Genomic DNA, 25,674 nt, shown 5'->3' with positions numbered 1-25,674 from the left:
CGCCTGTAATCTGACCTTCCAGAGGCAGATCCAAGGTGTCTAACATTTTGTGGCCTGGGTTCAAATGCATATCACTCACAAATACACACACACACACAGACACAATTGCCTCTCTAAATTGTGTCAAGACAAGAACAGACTCTCTTTCTCTGGGCAGTACTATCAATTTTTTTTTTCCGTTTGTGCAATCCAAATAGACCTTAATGTACAGATCAATCAATTGTGACACTCTTGTGAACGTTTCCGGCTCAAAGATGGCCTCTCTCGTTCTTTGTCGTTTTGGAATGTGAGAAATAAATGTTACAGACAAATATCCACCTCCTGGATCTTCCCGTTTAATTGAGCAGGCCACAAAAACCTCTTCGCAGATGGTAAGTTCAACTGTAGGTAAGGAAATTTCTGGAGATTTGGAGGGGGAAGCCAAGAGAATAGAAGGTTTGGAGAGTAAAGGGGAGGGGTTTCAGGGGGGTATACTACTGTATGATTCAGCCTGACTTTTTCTCCGGGGGAAATGATCTCGGTAATCTGGGGATCAATCACAATTTCCGATTTTCATGCAACACCTGGAGGTTGGCTCCAGGTTCCTAAGGGGAAAATATGATGGATCAGGGCTGGTTCTCGTGCGATGATCGTTAAATTAATCTAGAAACGAGCTGAGATAATATCGCATTTAAAGAACTGCAAATAGAGTAGGGGAAGGCATAGAACGAACCCAAGATTTCACTGCTTGAGTGTTCTTTCAAAAAAGAAAAAAGAAAGGGAAGGAGAATTTCAAAACGGCTTGACTTTCAAGAGATGTGATATTTTAACAGTTTCGGGGAGTAGTAGAACAACTAAATTCATATCCAAAAGAAGAAGAAGAGTTGGTTCTTATATGTCGCTTTTCTCTACTCAAGGGAGTCTCAAAGTGGCTTCCAGTCGCCTTCCCTTTTCTCTCCCCACAACAGACACCCTGTGAGGGAGAGGAGGCTGAGAGAACCCTGAGATTACTGAAGAAGAAGAAGAGTTGGTTCTTAGATGCCGCTTTTCTCTACCCAAAGGAGTCTCAGAGTTGCTTACAGTCGCCTTCCCTTTTCTCTCCCCACAACAGACACCCTGTGAGGGAGAGGAGGCTGAGAGAACCCTGAGATTACTGAAGAAGAAGAAGAGTTGGTTCTTAGATGCCGCTTTTCTGTACCTGAAGGAATCTCAAAGCGGCTTACAGTCACCTTCCCTTTCCTCTCCCCACAACAGACACCCTGTGGGGTGGGGGAGGCCGAGAGAGCCCTGAGATTCCTGCTCAGTCAGAACAGCTTTATCAGTGCCATGGGGAGCCCAAGATCACCCAGCTGGCTGCATGTGGGGGAGCGGGGAATCAAACATGGCTCACCAGATTAGAAGTCTACACTCCTAACCACTACACCAAGCTGGCTCTCCACTAACATCTTGAAGACTAACTCAAGCTTCTGAGCTTCTGAGAGTCAAAGTTTCCTTTCTGGGGGACCTGTGTGGCCCCAAAATATGACATTTTTAGCTCCTCCTCCTACCTGAGAATTGTTGATGATGTTTCATCATTCGGACACCCGGGAGAGTAATTTCACCAGGCCTTTGGCTACTTCCACCCAACAACCTGACCACAAACAAAACCACGCAAGAAGTAAATTTTTAGGTTCCGCTGTACAAATCCATAACAGAAGCAGAAAAAATACCCGACTGATGCCCAAACAGATAGACACAACTCCAGTCACTGTCCTGATCACACCAAATGACCCATCCTCTACAGCTAAATTCTACATTGGCATCAATTCACTACTGATCCCTCAGTCAGAGGCTCTCAACTGAAGCATCTACATTTTGGGAATTACAGTACCTTCTTGAGCTGTTTTTGTATCCCATCCTGCCAAAAGGAGTCTCAAAAGTGGCTTACAATCACCGTCCCTTCCTCTCCCCACAGCAGACACCATGTGAGGTTGGTGGGGCTGAGAGAGCTCAGAGAGAACTGGGCCTGGCCCAAGGTCACCCAGATGGCTGCACGCGGAGGAGGAGTGGGTAATCGAACCCGGTTCTCCAGATTAGAGGCTGCCACTCTTAACCCTGACACCAATAAACAGCAAAGCCAAGAAATGGATCAACAAAACCAGAACGAGACCAAGAGATAACCTACAAGAGAGGTGTAAATTAAACATCAACAGAACACCCTTGGAGGTCACATACAGCTCTCATCTCAAACCAGTTCAACAGATCATTAGCGACATAGAACCCATGATGGACAATGATGCTCCTCTTTCACAGGCATTGGGAGGCAAACCATCTCCTGCCCATAGACAGCCACCAAACCATAAGTAAGAACGTCTCTCCCACAGTGTCCTTCCAAACATGGCTATAGACTCGGGGACCAGAGCCTGCTACAAACCAAGATCATAGAATCATAGAACCATAGAGTCATAAAGTTGGAAGGGTCCTCCTGGGTCATCTAGTCCCGCCCCCTGCAGAATGCGGGAAACTCACATCCCTCTCGCTCATCCACTGTCACCTGCCACCCCCTTGAGCCTTCCCAGAATCAGCCTCTCCGTCAGATGGCTCTCCAGCCTCTGTTTAAGAATCTCCAAAGATGGAGAACCCACCACCTCCCGAGGAAGCCTGTTCCACTGAGGAACCGCTCTGACTGTCAGGAACTTATTCCGGATGTTTAGACAGAATTTCTTTTGAATGTCACCACTGTCCCCATATTCACTCTGACAACATAATTGCGGGAACTAACAACACCAGCCATACTGCCTCGGCTTCATTCAGATGTCACCCTCCTGACATTTTCGGACTCCACCCTCCAAATCTGGTATTTTCCAACCCAGTTCATTTTCCAACGAACAGTTCACTGTGGTTTAAAATTTGCCCAAATTTTTCCACTCTGTTTGGCACATGGCTTTTGCAAGATACTTGAAAGTAAAAGAGGCCAAAACCAGAGTGAAACCTGATTAAGGACTCTAATGCTCATGGAAGCATTGCCAGGTGTCTCCTAGCCCTGGTCGGGGGTGGGGGGGGGTAAGGGGTGCCCGATCCAGGTTTGGGAAATTGGTGGAGATTTAGGGATGGAGCCTGGGGAAGACAGGGACTTCAGTGGAGTACTACATAGAATCATAGAGTTGGTGGAAGGGACCTCCAGGGTCATCCAGTCCAACCCCCTGCACCATGCAGGAACTACCTGCCCACCCACAGTGGCCCCAGCATCATAGAGACCACCCTCAAAAGCAGCCATTGTCTCCTGAAGAACTGATCTCTGTAGTCTGGAGATGAGCTATAATTCCAGGGGATCTCCAGGTTACACCTGGAGGATGGCATCCCTAGCAAATTGTATCTTGACTTCAAGAATGATCATGGCCGCAAGCTGTATCTTGTGGCATGACAAACGCTTAAGAGCGATTGACTGGGTTCAGCTGTTTTATGGGTTGATTCCTTCCAAAGCGATCGAGCCACCATTTTGTGGCAAGGTCATCAAAGAACAAAACTAATGTTAATTTGCTTTCTTAAGGGGGGGCGGGTTGAATAGGAAAACCATGTGTTGGCTGAAGCATTAAATCTCTTTTCCCTTCTGCCAGGCCATGAGCACCGAACGCATCCTTTCTGAGCCGGTGGGCATTTGGGAATTCTGAGATCACTTGCTGGGCACAGTCACAAAATGGCTGCCGCAGGAGACCCAGCCAGCCACAAAATGGCTGCCGGAGCTCCAGGTGGGACCTAGGGATCTCCCAGAATTACAAGTGATCTCCAGGTGACATGGATCGGTTCTCCCAGGGAAAATGGCAGACTCAGATGGTGGACTCTATGTCATTTGACCTCAATGAGGTCCCTCTCCTCCCCCAGGACTACCTTCTCAGAGGCTTCACCCCCAAAGTCCCAAGCTGACAAACCTAAGGTTATGCAAAATCTGAAGCGTGCATAACTCAAAGGTATATGAAGACTATCCTTCAGGGGGCATCGGAGGAGATGTGTTTTTAGCATATTTCCATTATTTGAAAAACAACAGGAAGTTCTTAATCGCCTCCAGAGCTCAATTGGAGACTTCCTGCTCCTCTGAATAGACTTCCTCCCTGCTTGCTTCCCCAACAGACAGAAGGAACGAAGAACAGTTAGCCAGTTAGACAGTTAGGACTCTCTCTCTCTCTCTCTCTCTCTCTCTCTCTCTCTCTCTCTGCTCTCTTTCTATACGAAGTATGTCTCCCTCCTTAATAAAAGCTGTTTGATTCTTTTAAGCAGAATGATGCTTCACCCTCTTATATATTTGAACTCGGCCCACACGCACAGCATGCTGAGCCTGAGCACCGGCTGCCATTCTCCCTGCTCCGTCGCATGCCAGCATCAATCACCCGCCTGTTGGGAACCGAATTGCTAAACTGTCATGTTGCATTAAGCCAGCCCCGCTCATGCTTCTGCATTCATCTCTCAGCACAATGTTAAAAGTGGCTGGTGCACCATGGAGAGTCCATTAGCTTTTCTCTTCCTCGGCAATTAAAATAAAATCAGAATACCGTGCGCGTTGGCAAGCAGAGTCGGGCGGTGGGGAGTGGTATTTGAGTGGGATTATTTTCTGGTTGGAAAAAAGCCATGTTCTGAGCATTCGTGCCCATAAATATAACAACTGGGCTGCAGTTCCAAGTGGCTGAGAGTCAGTAGCAGTACATGAGCATCCAAATTCAAGAGTTCTCACTTTTAAACTTTGTTGTTCTTAAAAGGTAGAAGAAGAGTTGGAGAGTTGGTGTTTATACCCTGCTTTCGCTACCTGAAGGAGTCCCAAAGCTTACAATCACCTTCCCTTCCTCTCCCCCCAACAGACACCCTGTGAGGTAGGTGGGGAAGAGAGAGCTCTGAGAGAACTGTCACTAGTCCAGTATCACCCAGCTGGCTGCAGGTGGTGGAGGAGGAAGAAAGAGGGTCGGACCAGAACAAATGGTTTGAAATTAATTGAAGAGAACTTTTAGCTAAACATCCGGAAGAAGTTCCTGACAGTCAGAGCGGTTCCTCAGTAGAACAGGCTTCCTCGGGAGGTGGTGAGTTCTCCTTCTTTGGAAGTTTTTAAGCAGAGGCTAGAGAGTCATCTGACAGAAAGGCTGATTGTATGAACTTCAGCAGATTGTGATGGGCAGGAGGGGATGTACCAGTGTTGGTCTCTTGTGGCCCTTCCTTGCATGCCCAGGGAATTGCTGATCGCCACTGTGGGATGGTGGGTGAGTTTCCTCTAGGGCAGGCTGGATTCTGGGGAATTTTGGAAGAGGGATCACTTGAGCATGAAATTGGGGTCACTGTGGGTGGGCAGGTAGTTGTGAGTGTCCTGCATGGTGCAGGGGGTTGGACTAGATGACCCTGGCGGTCCCATCAAACTCCGTGATTCTGTGAGGAGTGGGGAATCCAACTTGGTTCTGCACATTAAAGGCCACTGCTCTGAACCACCACACCAAGCTGGATCTACAGCAGATGCTCCCCTGCTCAAACTCACACCCATTTGTTAACTTTTTTATGTGCATGCTAATTTACTGCTATTCACAGATTTTCCCAACCCCCTTCAATCCAATTTCAGCCATAATCGCCAAGTTACTTATGCATCTTGACAACCTTCCCTTCCTTTCCCCCCAACAGACACCTTGTGAGGTGGGTGAAGCTGAGAGAAGAAGAAGAAGAAGCAGAGTTGGTTCTTATATGCCGCTTTTCTCTACCCAAAGGAGTCTCAAAGTGGCTTCCAATCACCTTCCCTTCCTCTCCTCACAACAGACACCCTGTGGGGTGGGTGAGGCTGAGAGAGCCCTGATATTCCTGCTCGGTCAGAACAGTTTTATCAGTGCCGTGGGGAGCCCAAGGTCACCCAGCTGGCTGCATGTTGGGGAGCGCAGAATCGAACCCGGCATGCCAGATTAGAAGTCCGCACTCCTAACCATTACAACAAACTGGCTCAGTTCTGTCAGAGAGCTCTGACAGAACTGCTCTGAGAACAGCTTTCTCAGTGCTGTGGCGAGCCCAAGGTCACCTAGCTGGCTGCATGCGAGGGAGGAGCGGGGAATGAAACCCAGGTCACCAGATTAGAAGTCGGCGCTCCTAACCACTACCCCAAATTGGCTGAGGATGTCTTGTTTGGCTACACCTGAAGAATCATAGAATCATTGAATCATAGAGTTGGAAGGGGCCATACAGGCCATCTAGTCCAACCCCCTGCTCAACGCAGGATTAGAAGTATGTGGGCACACGAAAGCTTCTATCTTTAATGAAACTTTGCTGGTCTTAAAGGTAACAACAGTCTCACACTTTGTTTTAGAAGGAAACGGAGGAGTGGTTGAAAGAACCAGACCAAGAGCATCAATTTAGACACATAAGCACAGCAAGTGCCTAATTCTGAATCAAACCACTGATCCACAAATGTTAGTAATTTTTGTTCAGACTTGGAGCAGCTCTCCGGAATCCCAGGCAGAGATCTTTCACTTCATTCACTGCCGGGTTCTTTTTGCAGGAGATGCCGGGGATAGAACCTGGGACCTTCTGCATGCCAAGCAGAGGCTCTGCCACTGAGCCATGACCCCTCTCGATGGCTCTCCAGGGTCTCAGGCCAAGGTCTTTCCTATCATCTCCTGCCTGGTCCTTCTAGCTGGAGATGCCGGGGATTGAACCTGGGACCTTCTGCATGCCAAGTAGACGCTCTGTCCCTCAGGCACGGCCTTTCCCCTCCAGACCAACCCTTGCAATCAAAACCAGGACCAGGGACAGCTCCATGACGCCTGAACAGTCTGCATCTGGAGAATTGGGCATGCACATGAAAGCTTACACCTAGCATTCAACTGGGTTGAGCTTCAAGGTGCCACCGGACCCAAACATTGTTCCGCTGCTTCAGACCAACACAGCCACCCCCACCCCCACCCGAATCCAATTTTGCCATTGTTACCTGCCAAGGAATGGGATTGCCCATTTGCTGGCGGGGCCTGGAGATCCCTGGGAATCACCCATGACCTCTCTGTTCTGCTGGGATTTTGGAGGGCGGGGCCTTTCTGGCACTGTGCTCCGCCACCCCCAGCTCTGCTCTCCCCACCTCCTAATCTCCAGGGATTTCCTGACTCAGTTGGCAGCCCTGCTCCAGGAGCAGCCTCGTCCCCGTGGAATGACCGCCTCTGTTTCGCTTGCAGGACTCCTGACCAGACGGCTGTTGCACCTTCCCGAGAACCTGTTCCTGTAGGCCCAGAGCAGCCTACGGAAGGGAACCCCCGGCCTCCTGCTCCGGAGCCAGCTGCCGAGACAGGAATGTCACCTGCACGGAACATGTCCAGCCTTATTTGAATAGAGTTATAATAATAAAAATAAGCAGATCTGACCAGAGCTGGGTCTTTTGGCAACTGGGATGCTTTCTTCTTCAAGTCGTTGTGATTTCCCTCCCCACCTTTCGTCCAGGATCCAGGTAAAGGCCCTCAGGGCTTAGTTCCCAGGCTTCTCTATACACCATCCTAAGAAAGGCAAGCCGTACACGCACCTGACTAGGGACTGGGGTGCCCTTTTCTCTAACGTGGGCTCCCCAAAAGACACCATGTGCCTGCCAGTAGTTCTCCAGACACCCACCAAGATTTTCAGAATGTGTGTGGGGACTCCGTAAAGGTTTTCTGTTGGCTGCCCTCATTTAAATGAAAGGGGTCTCCACAAGAGCAGGGGCAGCCAAATTGTGGTTTTCCAGATGTTCGTGGACTACAATTCCCACGAGCCCCTGCCAGACTACAATTCCCATGAGCCCCTCCCAGCATCGTCAATTGGTGAGGGTTCATGGGAATTGTAGTCCATGAACCTCTGCCCCGCCCCCCCTGCACTAGAGGACATGAACGGCTGGTAGCACCTGGCCTTTCCTCAGTCAGTGTGTGGTTCCCTTTACCCTTCAGGCTTTCTGCCTTTCCAAGACGTTTGAGGACGGAGGTATTCTGTTAGGCTCCACCTCCTCTGGAAGCCATTTTGGTTTGGCTCCACCTTCTCTGGCAGCCATTTGGAGGCGGTGTTCCCCACCCGCTTTCAAAATTCCAAACACGGGTCATTTTCGTATGTGTAACAGCACGGGGACAGAAGAATTATTTCTTCATTTTTGCTACTCCACCTGGCAGATCAGCTTAGATAGAGGTGTCGAACTCATTGTTTACAGGAGTCAAATCTGACATAAATGTCACTTTGTCAAGCTGGGTCAAGCGTGCCAGAGGTATTTTACCACCAATGGGGACCCTTGGGGCCAAATCTGCCCTCCTTGCCCCTAACGTTTGCCAACTCTGGTTTGGCCAGTCCCTGCAGGTCTGGGGAAAGACCCTGGGAAGGACCTGCATTTGGGAAAGGAAGGGTCTAATACCCTAATATAGGTCCTGGCATGTCACTTTGGGATTGGTTTCCCTCCAGCTGCTTGCGGGCCACATAAGATGCTTTAGGATGCTTTGGGCTGATCCTGCATTGAGCAGGGGGTTGGACTAGATGGCCTCTCTGGACCCTTCCAACTCTATGATTCTAAGAGCCCTGGACATGCCAGTTCTTGGCCCCCTGGGAGGTATGTTTGATGCTCATCCTCCCTGGATCGCTGCACTCTGCACCCTTTTGAGCTCCTCTCTGTTTTTTGGAAGCCATTCCCCACAGCTTCTGTGGGGCTGTATGGAACGTGAGTCATGACCCAATTTGGACCTGGTTCATTAAAAACCTGAATGGATCATCTGCCCCTGAATGTCAAGTCGAATATCTGGTTTCGATGTCCCGTCAACTGTTTTAAGAACTGAAACCTTTACAGAGTCCGTTTCTGCACCATTTTTCACGCCCTTGTTCCAAATATTTCCCATCAAAATCCACACATTTCCTCCCCAGCATGGTTTTTCCACTCATTGCACTGCATATAAAGGACATGAAAGAAACAGAGCTGTGAAAATGAGACTGAGCGTAAGTGTGGACAGTGACAGGGCCTGGCACCTACCGATGCAGTCAGCCAAATGGGAAGCCTTCCAGAATCCTAAGGAAATTTCCTCCAACAGTTAGAATTGGCAGTCTTCAAGCAAAGGTTGGATACACACTTTTCTTGGATGCTTTAGGATGCTCAGGGCTGATCCTATGTTGAGCAGGGGGTTGGACTAGATGGCCTGTAGGGACCCTTCCAACTCTATGATTCTATGATTCTAGAATCATAGAGTCACACAGTTGTAAGGTGCTATAGAGGTCCTCTAGTCCAACCCCCCTCCTCAATACAGGATCAAATGGAGGAAGGTCCTTTAGGCTAGAATAAGGCTTCCAGCTTTGTTGAGCAGAGTCGAAAGGCCAACGCCAGCATATCACATTACCTCTCTAAACCGGATGTTATTTGTAGTTGGCTTGAGTTCAAGTGAAGCAATACAGAGAAGGGGGTTTCATAAAGTGAATTTTCTTCCGTCCCTTTTTCGCTGCGTGGTCTTCCTCGGTTTTCTTAATGTTCTGCATGGAACGCTATAGCACCAAACGGAGATAGCGCTTCAGTGCTATAGCAGCACCACTGAGATGCCTTCATTCAACGTACACAAAAAAAGGAGGAAACGCTGTGGACATTTAAGCAGCACACTACGGCGATTCAGAACCGCAACAAAGGGATAGAAGAAGAAGAAGAAGAAGAAGAAGAAGAAGAAGAAGAAGAAGAAGAAGAAGAAGAAGAAGAAGAAGAAGAAGAAGAAGAGTTGGTTCTTATATGCCGCTTTTCCCTACCCGAAGGAGGCTCAAAGCGGCTTACAGTCACCTTCCCTTCCTCTCCCCACAACAGACACCCTGTGAGGTGGGTGAGGCTGAGAGAGCCCTGAGATTACTGAAGGAGAAGGTTGGTTCTTATAGGCCACTTTTCTCTACCTGAAGGAGTGTCAAAGTGGCTTACAATCACCTTTCCTCTCCCCAAACAGACACCCTGTGAGGTGGGTGAGGCTGAGAGAGCCCTGATATTACTGCTCGGTCAGAACAGCTTTATCAGTGCCATGGCGAGCCCAAGGTCACCCAGCTGGTTGCATGTGGGGGAGTGCAGAATCGAACCTGGCATGCCAAATTAGAAGTCCGCACTCCTAACCACTACACAAAACTGGCTCTCTGATAGAAAAAGGAAGACAGAAGCTTCCTTCAAAAGGGGCTCAACCACACTGTTAACCTGATCCAAGCAGGTTTGTATGAGCAGGTAAATGAACTCCGCTCGCAGCCGGTTACTAGAACAGGCCTGTCTGAAATGAGAGAGCAAATTCATTACTCAAATGATGTACAAATGCAGGTTGAAAATGGCCATTGCCTTATGGGGGTGGGAGATAAAACAAGGAGAGCATCTCAGGTACTCTGTATTCTCGATCCAGCCTGCCCTACAGGTGCTTTTCTTTCTGAAGGATTAAGGTGTGGTCTGCCTCTAGCCACACCTCCATAGGATCAGTGGGGGATGCCAGATTAGTATCTGTCGGGGCAGAAAAGCAAGACGTACATGTTGTAGATAAAGAAACCCATATTATAGTGAGCTCCTCAGAAGAACACAGGGCTAAATGCAGTAAAGAAAAAGAAACCCGGACTATAACTTCCAAGTTGGGATCGCAGCATCGAGGGAGAAACTCGGGGTTCCCTGGAATTACTCCTCATTTCCAAAAATCAGTTTGCCTGGAGAACATGGCTGCTTGGGAGGGTGAGCTCAATGGCATGGTTTCTGCAATCCTTTGGCTCCATATCCAAATCTCCAGGAATTCCTAAATCTGGAGCTGGGAACCCTACCTCGCAACCCCCACCAGTGGCCAGAGGGGAACCTGGAAACTCTCATTTCAAGGATCTCACCCCCCCCCCCTTTTAAAAGGACATGGCCTATTCACTTCGGAGAGGTTCCCCTTCTTCGTTTTTCTTTGGCACTTTCTCTTCCTTTGTATCCCCCTTCGCTTCCCTTCCTCCCTCGGCTGTGTTTCCATGCATTGGTCCCCTCCTGTCTTTCACCCGGGAGTCTCTGCCTCCTCCCCGGCATTATTATTAATGACCCCAAAGTGCTCCCCGTTCAGTGACCATCAACCTTTGTGACATATCTGGGTCGTGACGGGAGGGGGGGGTTCCCTGCCCCTCTTCTCTGAGCATGAATAATGGACGTATGGCCTTCTATTTTTAATGAGGGATGCATTATTTAAATTGCCGCATGAATGATGCAAAGCCAGCTCAGCACCTGGGAGATGAACGTCTCGCTGGCTGTTTTGCGGCGTCGGGACTCTCGGAGAGATTGGGCACCTGAGTGAGACAGAATGACTGAGGGGTGGGCTTTTCAAGAGAGAAGAAGTGCGGGTATAGAAGAAGGAGAAGAAGGAGGAGGAGAAGGAGGAGGAGGAGGAGGAGGAGGAGGAGGAGGAGGAGAAGGAGAAGGAGAAGGAGAAGGAGAAGGAGAAGGAAGAATCTTCTTTCCTCTACCCAAAGGAGGCTTACTGAGATTACTGAAGAAGAAGAAGAAGAAGAAGAAGAAGAAGAAGAAGAAGAAGAAGAAGAAGAAGAATAGTTGGTTCTTATATGCCGCTTGAAACCGGGGGATCCCCCCCACACACCGGGGGATCTGGCCGCCCTACGAATTAAAATGGCACGCCACTCGAATTCTGCAGTTGTACAAGCCAACGAGAATTCAGATGGCAGGAGACAGACACAAGCAACGACCTCCCCTCCGAAGCAGACGGGGACCCTGCAGACCCAGGAGAGAGAGAACCCACTGTGGAAAGAAAGGTTCAAAGACGCTCTCTTCCTCGCGCGCAAATCGATTCCCTGCCTGCCAAATGGAGCTCGCTTTCTAAAGAGGGGGTGGGAAAAGAGAAACGGGATTGAGGATCTGGAGATCGATAGACTCATCCGAAAGGCCCCTCATTCATGTGTATCGACCCAGGGGCACAAGAGAGAGACCCCGTTTAGGCAAACACATAAAAAGCAGGAGGGGCACATAAGGGGAAGGACGGGGCGGGGCGGGGGGGGATTGGACACTAAACTGAACCCGCATAATCATTTCTAAACTGGGGGCATGTGTTTGATACACTAAGAGCACCACTGCTGCGTTCCCTCGTCTCTCACAAAGGAAAATACTCCACAAGGCGGCAGCTACAATACACCAATTCCTTGATTCGATTATTTTTGAAAGGAACATGGCTGGGCGAGCGAGCACTCTATCGCCCCCCTCTGGTTGACCACAAAATGCACTTTTAATATGCTCTGCATATTATTACACCCACAATGCAATTTTTACCGAAGCCCTTTTGTGTGGTGGGTGGTCTCCAATTTTTTAATACATTTTTAAAAATTTGTTAAACATTTATCAGGTGATAAGAGGATCATGTCGGAGTTGCCCCCCTCTCCCCAAATGGCCAGTGATGGGCCCGGAGGGGGTGGGAAGGGGAGGGGCCCCGGGTGGGCGTGTCCACAGCTCTGCTCCCCAACCACATTCTGCACGATGGTGCCACTTCTGGGGATTCTCGAAGCCTGAAGGATGTTTCAGGGCTTTCTCAAGGGTAAAAAAATTCAAGAAAGTCTGCTCTAACCACCTCACCATACTGACTGCACCATGGGGTGGGGGGAACAGAAGGATTAAAACCAGATATAAAGTCGCATTAAGACGTCACTCCTCTGGCCATACACTATGGGAAGGTCAGAGTGTCCCAGTTCCCACAGCAGATAGAATCCTAGAGTTGGAAGGGACCACCTGGGTCATCTAGTCCAACCCCCTGCATTGTGCAGGACACTCACAACCCTCTCGCTCATCCACTGTCACCTGCCACCCCCTTGAGCCTTCACAGAATCAGCCTCTCCGTCAGATGGCTCTCCAGCCTCTGCTTAAAAATCTCCAAAGATGGAGAACCCACCACCTCCCAAGGAAGCCTGTTTCACTGAGAAACCGCTCTGACTGTCAGGAACTTCTTCCGGAGGTTTAGACGGAATTTCTTTTGAATTAATTTCATCCCATTGGTTCTGGTCTGTCCCTCTGGGGCAAGAGAGAACAACTCTGCTCCATCCTCTACATGGCAGCCTTTTCAATACTTGAAGATGGTTATCAGATCCCCTCTCAGCTGTCTTCTCTCCAGGTTAAACAGGCTAAACAAAGCAGATGGCAAAGACAGGAGACAACATAGTGCACTGGTTAGGATTAAACCGTGACTAGGGGTAACCTTAGAAGAGCCCTGCTGGGTCAGACCAGGGAGGGTCCATCTAGTCCAGCATCCTGTCTCAAACACTGGCCAACCAGTTCCCTTGAATGCTCAAACAAAAGGACATAGAAGTCAAGGCCTTCCCCTGACGCTGTATCCTGGCTCTTAGATGCAGAGGTTGACTGCCTCTGAATGAGGAGGTTCCCCTCAGCCCCCATGGCTGGGAGCAGCTGAGAGACTGCTCCTCCATGAATCTATCTAAGCTCCTTGGGAAGTTGTTTCTTCCTGTGGCCCATCACTCTTTCTGGCAGCAAAACCTGCATTTTAATCCCTCTCCGTGGCACAGGGTATTTCAAGCCTGGGTTGAAAGCAGTCATAAAGCTATCCAGATGCCCTTGGCTCAATCTCTCAGATTAACCCACTCTGCAGGGTTGCTGTGAGGTTTCCAACCCTGGAAAATACTTGGGTGGTTTGAGGCGAGCCTCAGGAGGGCGGGGCTTGGGCAGGGCAGGGCAGGGACCGCAACACCATATATAGCCATTCGATCCGCCCTGCCATGGGATTTCTGTCATCTGCAGATCAATTGTGATCCCAGGAGACCTCCAGTGGCCACCTGAGGGTTGCTGAAATGCCCCCAAGTGGAGGGTCACTGTTTATTACATCACTCGGGCTGATCACAATACGATGGGCTGGGCTGGGGGGGGGGTCTCCATGGCAAGGGGAAATATAAAGTCCAGATCATTTCAACCCTCCATTCCTGACACAGCAGCTCAGGGGAAGAGAGATGAAAAACCAGGCTGTGACAACCAAACCATCCCAAGACTCAGAAGCTGATAGGGGTCTGTTCGAGGGGGACTTAACAGGGAGAGGGGTCTCTCTGTAGAGCAACCAGCTCCGGGTTGGAAAAAGCTGGAGACATTGGGGGCGGAGCCAGCTGGGGGCGGGCCTTGGGGAGGGGAGGGACTTCAATGGGCCATAGAGTTCACCATCTCAGGTAGCCATTCTTTTATCCAGGGGGACTGATCTCTGTTGCCTGGAGTTGAGCTGTAGTTCCAGGGGATCTCCAGGTCCTACCGGGAGGCTGGCATCCCTGTTCCACTTGGGAATAGGTCACCTGAGGACTTTAGCTCATAGAGGATGAAATGAATTGTCCCATTGTATACGGTACTGGTCAGACCACACCTGGAGTGCTGTGTGCAGTTCTCTGTCGCCTGGAACTCTGCAGCCACACCCTGGAGATTGGCAACCCTCCTCGGGGGCTGTGGATTCTGCAATGTGTGGATTGCTCAGGCAGGCGACCTTGGCTTCCGTCGCCTTCTCAGCGTGGCTTACCTCAGAGGGTTGTTGTGAAGAGAAAACGGAAGCGCCAAAAACACTGCCCTCAGCTCCTCGAGGATCGATGGGGTAAACGGAGCAATGTGTTATTTCTTGATCCCTCACCTTTCTCCCCAGTGGGAGCCAAAAACAGCCGCTCCTCCATCTTATCTGCACAACAACCCTGCGAGGTAGATTAAGCTGAGAAAGTGTGGCTGGCCCAAGGCCACCCATAGGGTTGCCAGCTCTGGGTTGGGAAACACCTGGAGACTTTGGGGGTGGAGCTGGGAGTGGGTGGGATTTAGGGCGGGGAGAGATTGCAGGGGAGTAGAACGCTATGGAGTCCCCCCTCCCAAGCAGCCCTTTTCTCCAGGGGAACTGATCTCTGCAGTCTGGAGAGGAGCTGTAATTCCAGGGGATCCCCAGGCCCCACCTGGAGGCTGGCATCCCTTCGTCCCCCCTCCCAAGCAGTCCTTTTCTTCAAGGGAGCTGATCTCTGTCACATGAGGATGAGCTGCAATTCCAGGGGATCCCCCGGTCCCACCTGGAGGCTGGCATCCCTCTGTCCCCCTCCCCAGCAGCCCTTTTCTCCAGGGGAACGGATCTCTGTCGCCTGGAGATGAGCTTTAATTCCAGGGGTCCCCCAGGCCCCATCTGACACCCCTAGACCCAACAAGCCTAACCACATATTCAGGAATGCTCGTTTCAGGTCAACAGAACTCGGCGTGTTTTTTAGGGGGTGGTTGAAATGTTCTTCCCCGACCTTTTGTGTCCAACCAAGGCCTTTCCCACTAAGCCGTGGCCCTTGAAGGAGCGTCTGCAGCCGACACGAGCCCAAGGACCTCGGCCCGAGAGCGACCCGCGTCCACCCGGAGAGCCGCTGACAGAGCACAGAATTAAAATATTAAAAAGATGAGTCTGCAAGAGGTCGTAGAGAACTTTAAACTGGTGATGGACGAGATGCAAGGGAAGGTGGCGGCCATCCGGGAGAGGATGGACGAGGTCTACAAGAAGCTCAACCAGCTGGAAGTCCAAAAGTGCTCCTTGGTGTCCTCCAACGACCACCTCAACAAGGAGCTGAACAAGCTCTCCAGCCAGGTGGCCCTCATCGAAGACCCCGACGCCCCCCAGGGAAGAGACCCGTCTGGCAAACCGGAGCCATCCAAGGTTCTGGAGAAGAGCTAAGAAGCCCGACAGGAAGACATGGAGAAAAGATTGCAAAGATCAGCAGACATTAAAAAGGGAGGGCGAAACTATTTCTGACTTGTTGCTTGGTTATTGGTTGCCAGGGGCTGAGGTCACCAGGGGCTGAGGGCTGCAAGGGACCGAAGGGTGGTGGCCAACCTCCAGGTGGGGACTGATCATGATCTCCTGGGATGATAATTCAGAAGTCAGTTCCACATCAAAATCACAAGATGTCATAGTCCCATTGTATACGGCACTGGTCAGACCACCCTTGGAGTACTGTGTGCAGTTCTGGAGGCCTCACTTCAAGAAGGACGTCGATAAAATTGAAAGGGTACAGAGGAGAGCGACGAAGATGATCTGGGGCCAAGGGACCAAGCCCTATGAAGATAGGTTGAGGGACTTGGGAATGTTCAGCCTGGAGAAAAGGAGGTTGAGAGGGGACATGATAGCCCTCTTTAAGTATTTGAAAGGTTGTCACTTGGAGGAGGGCAGGATGCTGTTTCTGCTGGCTGCAGAGGAGAGGACACGCAGTAATGGGTTTAAACTTCAAGTACAACGATATAGGCTAGATATCAGGAAAAACATTTTCACAGTCAGAGTAGTTCAGCAGTGGAATAGGCTGCCTAAGGAGGTGGGGAGCTCCCCCTAACTGGCAGTCTTCAAGCAAAGGTGGGATACACACTTTTCTTGGATGCTTTAGGATGCTTAGGGCTGATCCTGCGTTGAGCAGGGGGTTGGACTAGATGGCCTCTATGGACACTTCCAATTCTATGATTCTAGGAGTCTATGACTGGAGGGACCCTCCCTGGTCTGACCCAGCAGGGCTCTTCTGAGGGTCTTCCCAGGGGAAGGCCTCGGCCTCTCTGCCCTGTTGCTGTCCATCCAGAAGAACTGATTTTCCCCTGCATCAGACTAAAGCAACCACTTCTACAAAATCATAAGAACGTAAGAAGAGCTCTGCTAAATTGTCTGGAGAGCCACTGTAATAGCTGGGGAAGGGGGTTGTTCTCCAGGTGATGCCTGGAAGTTGGCAGCCGCCCCTGGTGCCCCTGTCTCCCTGAGCCATCAGAATGGCTGCTCCTTGCATCACACTGCCTTCTTGTGATGCTGGCAGCTGAGGGATCGCCATGGTGACTGACCAAGGTGAGGCCTTCACCTCTGGAGATCCCTCCGCCCAACCGCTGCATGAAACCCAAAGGGCGGAGCAAGAACGGGCACAACCGGGAAAAGCCACACAGTTTGGATCTGGGACGTCGATGGAAAACGTGGGGCGTGGGCTCAGTCTCAGAAAGCAACACAGAGAACCGGTCAGTCTAGGAGCAACGGCAGGTGGAGGGAGACCAGGAAGGGCCGGTGGGATGGGTCAGGGGCTTGTAGGTCAGAGGCCTGGGGGTGGCCACCCACATGTGGCCATATACTGCAGGGCTGGCCAACCTGGTTCTCCAGACATCTGTGGCCTACCATTACCGTGATTGTCACAGATCCGAAGCATCTAGAGCCAGAGGTATAACTGGCTGGAGTGGTCAACGTAAGACTGGGGCAACAAAATCCCTGCTTGCCTAGGGCGATCAGGAGCTGGTCATTGGAGAGTTGAAAGTATCTGAGGAAAGGAGTTTTGCTTGTTTCCTCCTGTTACTATTTTGAATCATGGAATCATAGAGTTGGAAGGGGTTCTCGTGGGTCATCTAGTCCAACCCCGTGCACTATGCAGGACACTCACAACCCTCTCGCTCATCCACTGTCACCTGCCACCCCCTTGAGCCTTCACAGAATCAGCCTCTCCGTCAGATGGCTATCCAGCCTCTGCTTAAAAATCTCCAAAGATGGAGAACCCACCACCTCCCGAGGAAGCCTGTTCCACTGAGGAACCAGTCAGGAACTTCTTCCGGGTGTTTAGACGGAATTTCTTTTGCATTAATTTAATCCCATTGGTTCTGGTCCATCCCTCTGGGGCAAGAGAGAACAACTCTGCTCCATCCTCCACATGGCAGCCTTTTAAATACTTGAAGATGGCTATCAGATCCCCTCTCAGTCGTCTCCTCTCCAGGCTAAACCGACCAAGCTCCCCCGACCTTTCCTCCTACATCTCGGTCTCCAAACCCCTCCGCTGACTAACCATGGCGGTCTCGCCTCCCAAGTACTGCGGTGAAAGGTGAGAAAAGTGAGCAGGCAGTGTGATGCAGCGGTAAAAAAGGCGAATGCCATTTTGGGCTGTATCAACAGGGGCATCACATCAAAATCACAAGATGTCATAGTCCCATTGTATACGGCACTGGTCAGACCACACCTGGAGTAGTGTGTGCAGCTCTGGAGGCCTCACTTCAAGAAGGACGTAGATAAAATTGAAAGGGTACAGAGGAGAGCGACAAAGATGATCTGGGGCCAAGGGACCAAGCCCTATGAAGATAGGTTGAGGGACTTGGGAATGTTCAGCCTGGAGAAAAGGAGGTTGAGAGGGGACATGATAGCCCTCTTTAAGTATTTGAAAGGTTGTCACTTGGAGGAGGGCAGGATGCTGTTCCCGTTGGCTGCAGAGGAGAGGACACGCAGTAATGGGTTTAAACTACAAGTACAACGATATAGGCTAGATATCAGGAAAAAAATGTTCACCGTCAGAGTAGTTCAGCAGTGGAATAGGCTGCCTAAGGAGGTGGTGAGCTCCCCCTCACTGGCAGTCTTCAAGCAAAGGCTGGATACACACTTTTCTTGGATGCTTTAGGATGCTAGGGCTAATCCTGCGTTGAGCAGGGGGTTGGACTAGATGGCCTCTATGGCCCCTTCCAACTCTATGATTCTATGAAATCCTTCTGTTGCTCAGCAGGGGGCACATTTGCCTTAGAGATTCAGCCTCAACCTTCCCCACATATAGAAGGAGGCATGGCTTCCACCAACCCACCCTAGTTTATTTATTTTGTATTTCTGGTCATTCCAGGGGACTTCCTGGCCTGAAACACTCAACCAGTGGGAGAAGGGGGAAAGAAGCATTTTTTCCAATTCTTGTGTGAATGGATACATAAAACACATTCTATTTCACATAGACAAAATCCTAGAGTGGGAAGGGGCCATGCAGGCCATCTAGTCCCACCCCCTGCTCAGTGCAGGATCAGCCTCAAGCATCCAGGAGAAGGATCTGTCCAGCCGCTGCTTGAAGACGGCTAGTGACGGGGAGCTCCCCACCTCCTGAGGCAGCCCCTTCCACTGCTGAACTAGACTCCTAGAATCCTAGAGTGGGAAGGGGCCATGCAGGCCATCTAGTCCCACCCCCTGCTCAGTGCAGGATCAGCCTCAAGCATCCAGGAAAAGGATCTGTCCTGCCAGTGCTTGGAGACCACCACTGACAGGGAGCTCACAACATCCAGAGAGCCAGCTTGGTGCGGTGGTTAGAAGCACAGACTTCAAGTCTGGCATGCCGGGTTGGCTCCCCCGCTCCCCCACATGCAGCCAGCTGGATAACCTTGGGCTCGCCACAGCCCTGGTAAAGCTGTTCTGACCAAGCAGTAATCTCAGGGCTCTCTCAGCCTCCCCTCCCTCGCAGGGTGTCTGTTGTGGGGAGAGGAAAGGGAAGGCGACTGGAAGCCACTTTGAGACTCCTTTGGGTAGAGAAAAGTGGCATATAAGAACCAACTCTTCTTCTTCTTAAATATACTCCCACGCTATATATATATATATATATATATATATATATATATATATATATATATATATATATATGGCTTTAATGGGTTTTGATATGCTGGTCATTATTTTAATTAAGCTATTTTTTAATTTGATATTGTGCACCACTCTGATCCAGAAGGGCAGGATATGAATGAATGAATGAATGAATGAATGAATGAATGAATGAATGAATGACTTCAGTTGTGATAGCAGATCTCCAGGTGCCACCTGGAGGTTGGTTACCCTAACTGGACCTGGGTCCCTCTGTATGCAAAGCAGGAACCCCCACCCTGAATGGCAGCCCTCCCTGTTCACCATCCAAGAGGCAACTGGAGCCAGTCGTAAATATTTACCATGATAATCAGCTATTAGCCCCCTCCTGTGGACTGGAATAAATTTCTGCCATTCCTTCCCCCTGGGGATTGCTGCCTGCAGATAAGAGACTCCAAATTAGGGCCGTTCTGCCCTTTTAATCATCAGAGGGGCCTCTTCTCAGTCACCCGTTCACCTTAACCCTTTCCTCTCTGCCTCTTTGCAGAAAGGGAGTTTTTCAAAATTATTTTTCAGAGGGTAGAGCCTTACAGCCTGCGGAAGTACAGCTGGAATCTAGTCCAGTGCCACAAACCAGATTTTGAGGGACAAAGATCCTATTGTCAGATACAAGAAAGGGAGTGCTGAATCTTGAAAGCTTATAACATCAAACCTTTGTTGTCTCTAGGGTGCCGCTAGTCATAAGAACACCCAAGAAGCCATGTAGGATCAGGCCAGTGGCCCATCCAGTGGGTCACACAGTGGTCAAGACTCAGGGGCCATCAGGAGGTCCATCAGCAGGGCCACAACTCCAGAAGCCCTCCCACTTTTGCCCCCCCCAAGGACCATGAATACAGAACGTAAGAACATAAAAGAAGCCATCTTGGATCAGGACAATGGCCCATCCAGTCCATCACTCTGTGTCACACAGTGGCCACAACCCAGAAGCCACCAGGAGGTCCACCAGCGGGGCCAGATGCCCTCCCGTTCTTGCCCCCCAAGCACCAAGAAGACAGAGCATCTCTACCCCAGACAGTCTTCCATTTAATAGCCACTAATGGACCCCTAACTCCATATTCCATAATAGCTCACCATATGGATAGCAATCTTTCCCCCATACTTTTTTTTTAATGTTGACTTTTGGTTGTCTTCCACAGAGGTCTCCAGCTCTGAATGAGGTGTATTAACCATGGAAACAAACCTCGAGGAGTTAACAGCGGCCAACGAAGCCCTCCGGGTAGAAATCGCAGACCTGAGAGAGACGGTGGCCTGCCTGGATGTGGAGAACCAAGAGCTGCTGAAAGAAAACAAGTCCCTCAAGGACAAGAACAAGACCCTGCAAGAGACGGCAGATGGTTTCCGTACAACCATGGAGGAGATGCAGCAGAAGGTGGAGGAGATCAGAGAGATGACCGACCACGCCCACGGGAAGATCTACCAGCTCGACTTCCAAAACAGGTCCCTGGTGAAGGCCAACGAGGAGCTGGCCACGGAGCTCCATGAGGTCTCCTGCCACGTGGCCCTCTTTGAAAACTACAAAGCCGCTCAGGAAAGAGACCTGCTCGAGATGCAGAACCTGGCGGTGGAAGTCAAGAAATACCTGAGGAGCATGGAGGAGAAGCTAGAGGAGACGGAGCAGAGGTACCAGGCGGAGAAAAGCCATTCGGCGCTGTTGAGGGAGAAGGTAGGGGAACTTCTCCTGAGCCGGGAGAACCAGCGGAAAGGCATCAAGGATCTGCAGGGACAGGTGGAGATGTCTTTGCAGCAGGCCATGATCTTGAGGATGGACCAGGAGAACAACGTCCAGGTGGGTTCCCTCATGCACGAGATCGTGGAGGCCAAGCTGGTCGACGTGGCCTTGAACAGGTCGAGGAAGAGGAAGGTCATCCATTGGCTTTGGCGCTTGGGCAAGTTCCTCATGATTCTGGTGTTTGGTTGCGGCCTCCTCCTGGGCTTGGCCTTCCTGTACACCTATTTCATCAACCAGCAATTCATCTCGGACACCATTCTGCTCCTCCTGAGCGACGAGAACATCAAAAAGATAGTGGAGGTCTTATCTCAGTACCTAACTTGGAAGAACGACGGTCTTCTCCCTTTCTGAAAGGAATTGTCCGGGCAAGGGGGACCTTTGTCCCTTGGCAACCTGCACTTTAGAAACCAATGGATTTTTTAAATAAAGATATTGCCGGAATCCCAATAGATTGCTCCTGTTCCTTCTTCTTTCTAAATCTATAGCTTTAATTCTTTTTAATGCAGATATTCATGGTGTGGTCACGCCCCAGTCCCCAAAGCCAAGTCCACAGACTTTAGTGAGCAGGGTGGCACACAAGAAGACAAAACAGTTACAGAACCCAAGAAGGCAGATAGTCTATCCTCCTTGGCTGGTAGTCTGCCACCCCCTCTGAACGGGTCCCTAGGCACCCAAGACCCAGAGGCAGCCTTGGAGCCTATTAGGGAAATTACCTGGGAACTTGACCCTGTCCAGGGACAAGTCCCACAGTCAAAAGGCTTAGTTGGTAGTATGGCACAAGTTAGGCGGGCTAGGTTACGTCTTAGCTTGTTTCAGAATCAAATGACACAGTTCTAAAAAATAAGTTGATATTTATTAAGGTGCACACGTATAATTATACACGGGCAGTGAGAAAACAAAAACGTCATAAAGTATAACTAGCTAACACATGATACTCACAAGAATGGCATGATGATAAGACAGGATTTCAAAGTTGCAGGTTCACGAAGGCACAGACAAAGTTTCCTTCCAAATCAGAACTGCTGCCAACCACTTACTTACTCTCATGCTTTGTCATGCTCTGCCCCATAGGATGTTACCATACGAAACCTTTATGGCTGATTCCCACGTGGGGGTCTTGGCACACAAACCAATCATCTCCAAAGCAACAATTTACTACTTGACCAATGGGGTTGCAAATGTCAAGTTAGAGGAGCCAATCCTAAATCAAAGTGATGTAATGTCGACCCATCTCACCCAAGGCCCATTTCTCCTAACAAGTTAATTGGAGACAACTGGCGCCGATTGTCTTATCAGGGAGTGCGAATAGAGTGAAGCTTCTCAAGGACACAGGTGCAACTATTTGACACTACACTCCTACACTATGGAAGCAAAGACTTGCTCAGGAGGCCCACTAAAGATTATGCAGGGCTGAGGCCTGAACCAAAGTGTCAGGAACAAGATTTTAAGCTACTATTTCACTACACATGGCCTAGAAGCATTTATGCACTGTGCATATGCGGAGGTAGAAAGAGTTTACACCAGGGGTAGTCAAACTGCGGCCCTCCAGATGTCCATGGACTACAATTCCCAGAAGCCCCTGCCAGCATTCGCTGGCAGGGGCTCATGGGAATTGTAGTCCATGGACATCTGGAGGGCCGCAGTTTGACTACCCCTGGTTTACACCATCTGTCGAAAACGTTTGAGACCACTGGAAAGCAAGAAATAGGGACAATCGGAAACTGTAAAGTACCGATTTGGTCTAAGGACTTTCCCTTGTTCTTGTTTTGCTCAGTGGCAAGTTCTGGTTGTTCTGTCCTGTGTGCGCTTGGCTCCTTCTTGGCCGGTTTGATATCGCACGACTTTTAGCGGCAACTGGGAGGAAAGCTGTGTGATATCGAATTGACCACTAGAGGGGGCCAGACATGAACAAAACAGAGAAAAAAAGAAATAGGGATTTACTTATGAAATAAATAGGGATTTACCAGTGAGTAAAACAGGCAGGTGGAAACACCTAGGGCAGTTGGGTTGTGTTTGTGGGTTGTGTTTCATATTCCAGTATTGTAAAAGAAGTTCCGCTTGGGAATAAAAGACTGAATGTATGTTAACCCCTCAGCTAAATATGAATTGGGTTAATGACATTCTGTATGCTCTATATTCTTTTAACCAGTTATCGAACTTTCTCTCTACTCATTCCTCTTTGAATAAAGGTAAGGTGGTGGTGGGAGACAGTGCTGTCGTCCTCACCAATTTATGATGACCCCCACTTATGGGGTTTTATTTCGTTGATTTGATTGATTGATTTGATCACAGCCCTCTCGGCAATTAACTTCTAGGGGATGAGTCTGTTTTCAAGGGAGCAGGATCTCAGAGGTGCTGGGCCCTGCCTGCCTCTGCTTAACAACCCTGGACTTCCTTGGCTGTCTCCCATCCAAGTTCTGACCAGGGCTGATCCTGCTTAAGTGAGCCAACTTGATGTCAGGGTTATGAGCGACAGCTTCTAATCTGGGAATCCAGGTTTGATTCCCTGCTCCTCCTCCACTTGCAGCCAGCTGGATGACCTGTTAGAGCTGTTCTCGCAGAGCAGTTCTCTCAGAGCTCTCTCAGCCCCACCTGTCTCTCAGGGTGTCTGTTGTCGGGAGAGGAAGGGTAGGCCATTGTAAGCTGCTTTGACACTCCTTTGGGTGGAGAAAAGTGGGGTATAAAAGCCAGCTCTTCTTCTTAACTTCTTAAACTGGCGTAGGCTGGGCCGACTAGGCCAGGGAAACAGACCAAGAGAGGAGGTTTGCTGCTGTTTACCTCTGCGTAGCAACCCTTGAGTTTGACCCTGCTTAGAGTTGAAGGTTTAGCATAATTGGGCTAGCTTGGGCCATTCAAGCCACGGTCTTAAAAGACCTAAAGTGAGGAGGGGGTAATTTGGGGGGCCTGAGGGCCACACCTCAGACTCTGCCCCCTTCTGAAGTCCCAGTAAGACTCCAGTACTTCCAGTTTTGACCACTGGCATGAGTGAAGCACAGTCTTCCTTACCATGACGCCCACCCCGTGCTGCTGATCAGGGGCCAAAGCCCAGAGACTTGAATTTGCTTGCATGTCTTTATTAATGTCCCACTTTCTTCCCCAGTCGGGACTCAGAGTGGCTCAGAACATCACCCTGCCCTCCTCCCCTCTCTTGCAACAACCACCTGGGGAGGTAGGCCAGCTACGCCCAAATGACTCTCTTTAGATGCTCCTACTTTCTAAAAACACCAGGAAAAGTTGTCCACGGGGAACCCCCAGTTTAGGCTATTGAGATGGGTGTCATACTACAAAGGCAGTCCTGGTAGGCCAGCCCTCTTCTGGGAATTGCCAGATGGGGAGAGCGACCCTTAATCTCTGCTCATCGCCCGGCAGCCACCAACCCAGCTGGGGACCTTCCACAAGGCATGATGATCTTCCTGAGCCAGCCCCGGCAGCAGCTGCGTGGCCCTCTTGGGGGGGGGGCATTCTTTCCACAATGACATCTCTAAGGGGGTAGGAGCAGCTCTGGTTTCTGAAGATTGGGAGTGCCTTTGTCTCCGGCCTCCTGCCCGAATGAGAGGAGGGGCACCGAAAAGAGAGGGATTAAAGTGGGGGCACAGCATCTGTGCAGGAAGGGAATCATAAAATCATAGAATCATAGAATCATAGAATCCTAGAGTTGGAAGGGGCCACACAGGCCATCTAGTCCAACCCCCTGCTCAACGCAGGATCAGCCCTAAGCATCCTAAAGCATCCAAGAAAAGTGTGCATCCAACCTTTGCTTGAAGACTGCCAGTGAGGGGGAGCTCACCACCTCCTTAGGCAGCCTATTCCACTGCTGAACTAGAATCACAGAATCCTAGAGTTGGAAGGGGCCATACAGGCCATCTAGTCCAACCCCCTGCTCAACGCAGGATCAGCCCTAAGCATCCTAAAGCATCCAAGAAAAGTGTGCATCCAACCTTTGCTTGAAGACTGCCAGTGAGGGGGAGCTCACCACCTCCTTAGGCAGCCTATTCCACTGCTGAACTAGAATCATAGAATCCTAGAGTTGGAAGGGGCTATGCAGGCCATCTAGTCCAACCCCCTGCTCAACGCAGGATCAGCCCAAAGCATCCTAAAGCATCCAAGAAAAGTGTGTCTCCAACCTTTGCTTGAAGACTGCCAGTGAAGGGGAGCTCACCACCTCCTTAGGCAGCCTATTCCACTGCTCAACTACTCTGACTGTGAAAATCTTTTTCCTGATATCTAGCCTATATCGTTGTACTTGAAGTTTAAACCCATTACTGTGCGTCCTTTCCTCTGGGAAATCAACCATGGGGTGAAGAGACAGCCCCTCCCCCTCAAAAAATTACAGGCAAGAGCATGCAGAGTGCCATAGCTGAAAGACCAAAATATAAACCAGTCCTTTGTGCGAATTTAACCATTGCTGGAAACTGGACTGGGTGGGCTTGGGGAAGCCAGTTTCTCATTTTAATTGATTGATTGATTGATTGATTAATTAATTAATACTAGAGGGAAAGCCTGTTGCACCCAGGAATACAACGGGTGCTAGCACATAAACCTGCCCTGTGACTTTCCTGGATTCTGGCCCTTCCCCTCCCCCCTCTCTGCTCGATCTTGAGATCCAGTGTGGTGAAGCTGCTAAAGAACAGCAATCTC

At 50.1% G+C, this 25,674-nt stretch overlaps 1 protein-coding gene and 1 long non-coding RNA gene across 2 annotated transcripts in view; both read left to right on the top strand.

Moving 5' to 3' along the window:
- MAP6 (microtubule associated protein 6) overlaps positions 1–7,334 on the top strand; it is a 32,452-nt gene extending 25,118 nt beyond the window's left edge. The window contains exon 4 of the mRNA XM_077341229.1: positions 7,140–7,334. Coding sequence (XP_077197344.1) covers positions 7,140–7,290 — 151 coding nt within the window. The 3' untranslated portion in view covers positions 7,291–7,334. The remainder of the gene's footprint in view (positions 1–7,139) is intronic.
- Positions 7,335–13,786: 6,452 nt separating this feature from the next.
- On the top strand, positions 13,787–15,667 carry LOC143840590 (uncharacterized). The gene is made up of 2 exons (XR_013232241.1): positions 13,787–13,936; positions 15,193–15,667. It is a non-coding gene; the product is annotated as an uncharacterized LOC143840590 (long non-coding RNA).
- The last annotated feature ends 10,007 nt before the right edge of the window (positions 15,668–25,674 follow it).

Source organism: Paroedura picta, chromosome 6, assembly GCF_049243985.1.
Source record: "Paroedura picta isolate Pp20150507F chromosome 6, Ppicta_v3.0, whole genome shotgun sequence".
Lineage (NCBI taxonomy): Eukaryota > Metazoa > Chordata > Lepidosauria > Squamata > Gekkonidae > Paroedura > Paroedura picta.
Note: the sequence above shows the minus strand (reverse complement) of the source record. Positions and strands in the feature narration are given on the sequence as shown.